At 45.2% G+C, this 5,994-nt stretch overlaps 1 protein-coding gene across 1 annotated transcript; it reads left to right on the forward strand.

The window, feature by feature from the left end:
- The first annotated feature begins 629 nt into the window (after nt 1-629).
- On the forward strand, nt 630-5,680 carry Rps4x (ribosomal protein S4 X-linked). The gene is made up of 7 exons (XM_008855556.3): nt 630-729; nt 1,501-1,578; nt 1,940-2,120; nt 2,501-2,598; nt 4,084-4,255; nt 5,013-5,170; nt 5,500-5,680. The coding sequence occupies exons 1-7, from the start codon at nt 727-729 to the stop codon at nt 5,599-5,601; spliced, it is 792 nt and encodes a 263-aa protein (XP_008853778.1). The 5' UTR covers nt 630-726; the 3' UTR covers nt 5,602-5,680.
- The last annotated feature ends 314 nt before the right edge of the window (nt 5,681-5,994 follow it).

Consider the following 5,994-nt stretch of genomic DNA (forward strand, 5'->3'; position numbering starts at 1 on the left):
CCACCCATGTACTTGCCAGCAACTCTAATTAAACTCAAGTGGATTAAGCTGGGCATGGTGACACATACCTTTAATCCCAGCGCTCAAGAAGCAGAGGCAGGCATATCTCTGTGAGTTTGAGGCTAGCCTGGTCTACATAGTGACCTCACTATGGCCAGGGACACATAGTGAGACCCTGTCTAAAAAAGTCGGAGGGGGAGCGGAGAAAGAGGGAGAAAGAGACAGAGAGAGAGAGAGAGACAGAGACAGAGAGATTCCCCCTTCATAATAGCTTGAAGGGGTTGGATCTTTGAGGTTTGGGATAAGCAGAATTCACCCACCTGGGGGAGGCCACAGGACGGTTCCCTCAGGGCAGGAAATGGAGGATGAAGGGTAGCTTCGAAGTAGGAATGTATAATAACTAGATCTATATTGGTTAGATAACCAGATGCTCCCTCTCTTCCCTGATACTAGGAAAAGTACCAAATGCATTGTACAGGAATAGAGGAGGCGGTCAGGAGGAAGAAGGGCGGGGAAAGGCAATGGAGAATGACTCTTGGGAGACTCAGATGCCGGTTCCCAGCTTGGGACCTGACCTCCCACCAGCAGATGGCAAGAAAGAGTCCCAGCTGGCTGGGAAAGAACTGGGCTGGGCGGAGTTTGGGGAGCTCCGGCGCGCGCAGCCTCCGACCCTAATTTCTTTGTTCACCGGAAGAAGACGAGCCTCTTTTCGTTCCCAGCGCAGCCATGGTAAGGCAGCGGCCTAGGGAGCTCCTGGGTTGCATCGGCTTCCATCCTCCCTGGCCGAGGCTGCCCAGGACATCGGGGTTCTTTCGGCGGTTGGAGGGTTGGAGGGGAAGGCGGCGTGGCTGCGGGCTAGCCACGGCGGGCTCCCGAGCGATCGTTGGCCCGGGCTAGGGTGCCACGGAGTGTAGGGCCTCGGGCTCGGCCTCTATCGCCTCCAGCCCCGGGAGAAACTGCTGCGGGTGGGCCTGCAAGCCGGGGCAGGTGGGCGCCAGCTTTTTTTGGAGAAGGGGTTATTGCCACCAATTGTCTTTGGCAGGGCCTGATTTTATGTTGTGTGGCCTGTAAACGTCTCTATGAAGCATTAAAAAGCCTTCCTTCCGCTTTTGAATGTGAAAGTTGCTGTCCGGGCTTAAGTGTACAAAGGAGCAGTACACGTGGTAGTGCCGAACTTAGATAAATCTTGTCCCAGACACCTCAGATCCAGGTGCGACACTTTCTATTTCTGTCCGCCTGTGTGTTTCGGGTCCAATTCCTGGACTTTTGAGTGGGCATGGTGCCATAGAAAGAACCTAATTTTTGTACGCAAGCGTATTTTAAGCAGTCACATGGCGCTAGGAATCGTTAATATATATCTACTTTACATTGTATTGGGGCCCTATGCTTTCAACCATTGGCTAGGGAACTCAAAGAATTTACACCCTTAGGTTTTGTAAGCGGTTAACTGAAGAAAACCTGAAAGGATTTAACAGCATTGTAATCTAAAACTTCCTTCAGGCTCGTGGTCCCAAGAAACATCTAAAGCGCGTAGCAGCTCCAAAACATTGGATGCTAGATAAATTGACCGGCGTGTTCGTAAGTATTCTCATAGTTGTGTCTTAAGGAATGCCTTTATTAACACGTTTCCTTATGCAGAAGGCTAATGGCAGAGGTGTGGCTTTACCTGCTCTTGGCAAGTGTTCATCACCAAATTGGTACAATGTTGCCTCATTTACTACCACATGCTACATAGTAGACTTAATGTGGACTGGTGGGCCTCATCCTTTAGAGTAAATGTGGAGTTTTAAGGCCTGAAATAACTTTGAATGCCTCCTGTGTAAATAACCATAGTTTAGAGGCCGTGTCCATTTCACATATCTCAGAACTGGGAATTGGGTTTGAGTGACTCCTGTAAATGGTTTTTCTAAAGTGGCCATTTAAAAAAAAATGTTTGCAGGCTCCACGTCCATCCACTGGTCCTCACAAGCTGAGAGAATGTCTGCCTCTCATCATTTTCCTAAGGAACAGACTTAAGTATGCTCTGACTGGAGATGAAGTAAAAAAGATTTGCATGCAGCGCTTCATTAAGATTGATGGCAAAGTCAGAACTGATATAACCTACCCTGCTGGGTTTATGGGTGAGTGGTTAGGGGTAGGCATTTGGTAGTGGCCATCAGGTCTTACTTAGCTCCTTCCCCCAAATAGCAGTTGTGTTGAAAAGTGCTGGGCTTTCCTGATTTTACTGTGATATATATCTAGGGGTTTGGGGAGCTGCCAGGAAGAATACAGAGTGAAGAGAGGTTTGGCTGTTTGGCCTGTATGAGGAAATAAGAATTCGGGTGTGCCCTTGTTTTTTACATAGATGTGGTGGGGATGTAAATACTCATGAAGAACTCAGAACCAAATTCCTGTTCACTTTAAAGTTTTAAGTGGAGCCATAACCCTAACCCCTCCCCCAGTGGAGTTCAACGAGGTTTAGTGTGAGGGGCAACATAGTAACCTTACTCTTTGATATCAGATGTCATCAGCATTGACAAGACTGGAGAGAATTTCCGTCTGATCTACGACACCAAGGGTCGTTTTGCTGTTCATCGTATTACACCTGAAGAGGCCAAGGTAAGTGGCAGATAGGAGTCTTTTTTTTTTCCTCCAAAAATACTTGATGTAAGTTAGAGCCTGATCCGTGACAGTGAAAATTACTTTAAATGGTGATAGTTTGTTGAGCCAAATTGGTAGCTGAAAATGGTTAAAAGTCAATTAAACACAGATGTGCCAAGCCTGATAGAAAAGAATTCCAAAAGATTGCCATAGCCACAGTAATAGGATTTGCTATAGCAGGATTCATTGGCTTCTTTGAAACTGATCCATATCCCTATAAATAGAATTGTGGGTTGCTGAATATTTCAAAATAAAAAAACTTCTTTCATAGCAAAAAAATGTATCTGGAATAAGTTAACAGTTCATTGAGAGCCTAATGTCTGCAGTTTAGTGTCTTGTTTTTATTTTCCTTATTTTGTTCCTGAGTACTGAGGCTAGTTTCTCACGTACATGCTCTGCCCCCCAAGCCAGCCCCTTGTCTCATGGTTTTAGCTGTGTAGAGGCTGTTGCTGTAGTATGTCTGTTTGAACTTAACTGCCTCAGATTGTGTGTGGTAGTTGGAGTAGTGACTTCCTGATTGTCTTTTAGAATGGAGGGTTTCCAGAGATTGATTTAGGGACACCCTTTAAGGATGAAAGCCCAAAAAACCAGTCTGATTCATTCCTGTTGGTCCTCTGCTGTGTCTCTATTTGTGGGTCTAGCTTCTACTTTTACTTGGGTAGTGGAGCTTTGATTTCTTTAATTCAGTTTTAGGCATTTTTTTCCACAAAAGTTTAGGGCTTGAATTATTGGCTGTAAATGAAGGTTAATTCAGTTGAGTGATGTGACTTCTAATATCCTTGTGTGCTGCTTTGTTACCATGAGGCTGGAAGGCATGTCCAGTGACCTAGTAATTTGATTTGCGTTAAGTGTATCAAGTAGTACAGGCCTCAGCTTTGTGAAATAATTGTTGATTAGATGAACTGGTAATGGAATTCCTGTTTGTGGGGCAAAATGCAGTTGTGATAATCTAGAGGGAAGTGTTGAGCTGTGTGTTAGGGGAAATCAGGGTGGCTTGAAGGAAGAATTCTCAGGGCCCCTGAGATTTCAAGAACCCGAGGAAAGGAGAATGATTTTTTATGTACTGCTGTCTCTGTTGGGAAAGCTGCGGGTATGGACATGATAGCTTGGATAAAAAGAAGTGTTAGGGAGCTAACTAGTTGAGGGGTGGTATATAGTATTAGTGGAGGGTAGAAAGAAAAGTCGGGGCACCCTGGCTTCTGGCCACTGGTTTTCGTGTATGTGTGTGTGTGTTTTTCTGAGACAGGGTCTCCTTGTGGCCCCAGCTGGTCTGGAACCACTGTGTAGACCAGGCTGACCTCTTCTCACCCACTTCTGCCTCTTAACTGGTTGCATTTTTGAAGCCAGTGACTTGAGACCTGGAAACAGCTATTTCATATACTTAGTCTGCGACTTGGTGCATATGAACTGGACTAAATGAGATTAACCCCTTTATGTTTCTAGTACAAGTTGTGCAAAGTGAGAAAGATCTTTGTGGGCACAAAAGGAATCCCTCATCTGGTGACCCATGATGCTCGCACCATTCGCTACCCTGATCCCCTCATCAAGGTGAATGACACCATTCAGATTGATTTGGAGACTGGCAAGATCACAGACTTCATCAAGTTTGACACAGGTAAGCATCCTCTGCCCCCGGGTGTCTTGTGTTTTATGGATTTTTTCCTAAATGTATATTTAGTTGAACTTTATGAATCATTTGGGGTCTGGGTACAGGTTGTTGGGGGATTTGTTTGCTTTTCAGTCATGTAAATGGTTAGAATAGTCCATGTGGCTGAAATGTCGTAAAAGAAACTATTCCTGTGCAGTTCCTGGTGGTGCAGAGAAAGTGTGCAGGCAGATAGATTGAAAGTTCACAGCCAGGCTGGACAACTTAGTGAGACCTTGTCTCAAGTAAAAAGGACTGAAAGTGTAGCTCAATGGTATTAAAGTGCTTGCCTAATATGCTCAAGATCCTGGGTTCAGTCCCCAGTGCCACAAAGGCAAAGCACACATTCTCAGCTGATGGTAATGTGACAGCCCTTGATAGTGACCCCATCTATGGAGTCTGTTAGTAATGGTAGCAGAGAATTATGCCTAGGGGGATTACTGATAATCCAGCCAAGAGATGTCAGGGCCTGAGACGTGTCCTCATGAGGTAGATGAGGGGGTTTTCATTGGTTGTGATTGTGAGCAGGAGGGAATCTTACAGATCCTGGCTTAGGTTAGAGATCCATAGGGCTGAGGGAAAGGCTAAATAGGCTTGATTTTTGTGGGGCTACAGTGCTAGGGATTGGGCTCAAGAATGTGTGAACTTAGCAAGTGCTCTGCTGTCACATTAGTGGTTAGGAGTTTATACATGCCTTGCTTGAAACAGATGGTTTCTTCTTGCCTAGGTAACCTGTGCATGGTGACTGGTGGTGCTAACTTGGGAAGAATTGGTGTGATCACCAACAGAGAGAGACATCCAGGCTCTTTTGATGTGGTTCATGTGAAAGATGCCAATGGCAACAGCTTTGCCACTCGACTTTCCAACATTTTTGTTATTGGCAAGGTAAGTCTGGGTTTCCCTTCCCAGTAAGTCTGTGGAAATGTAGACACTTGTAGGGCATTTTTGGTGTCATAGACTCAAAGATACTGATTCATATTTGGTTCATAAGCAGTTCCATATTGTCATCCACGTTTACATATGTGGGCAACAGTTGAACAAACTGGCCGTATCAATGAGAATTGATAAATCAGCATTCCTAAGGTCCAGGACAACCTGGCTGATGACCAGCACTTTCAACAGGCTTTCAGTGCCAGTAAAATGAGTTAACAAGTATAGCTTGCTTGTGCCATACAGATAATAGGGTTGTTTTAATTTTCTCTTTTTTCCTCTAGGGCAACAAACCATGGATTTCTCTTCCCCGAGGAAAAGGAATCCGCCTCACCATTGCTGAAGAGAGAGACAAGAGGCTAGCTGCCAAACAGAGCAGTGGATGAAATGGTCTCTAGGAGACATACTGGAGATGTGATTAAACAACATGATGCTGGAGTGGAATTAAACTGCAGAGTGAATTACTCTTGGTTTCTGTTGTCTTTTTTATCCCAATTTGTTCATAGCTTGTAGCCTGAAAAATGATCAAATTCAATCCCTAAGATAGGCATACTGGAGTGCCAGCCCAGGCTGGGCAGTCTCAAATTTCTAAGTTTGCTGGTGATGTGGAATACTGCTGAACCAACTTGGGTTCCTTAACTTGATTTGTTTTATTTTTTTGAGATAGGGCTCTCTGTAGCCCTGGCTGGCCTAGAACTTGCAACATAGACCAGGCTAGTTCCCAGCTCAGAGATCCGCCTGCCTCCCTCCCAAGTACTGGGATTAAAGGCATGTGCCAC

The sequence above is a fragment of the Nannospalax galili genome, unplaced genomic scaffold (genome assembly GCF_000622305.1).
Source record: "Nannospalax galili isolate Female #2095 unplaced genomic scaffold, S.galili_v1.0 scaffold747, whole genome shotgun sequence".
NCBI classification, from domain to species: domain Eukaryota; kingdom Metazoa; phylum Chordata; class Mammalia; order Rodentia; family Spalacidae; genus Nannospalax; species Nannospalax galili.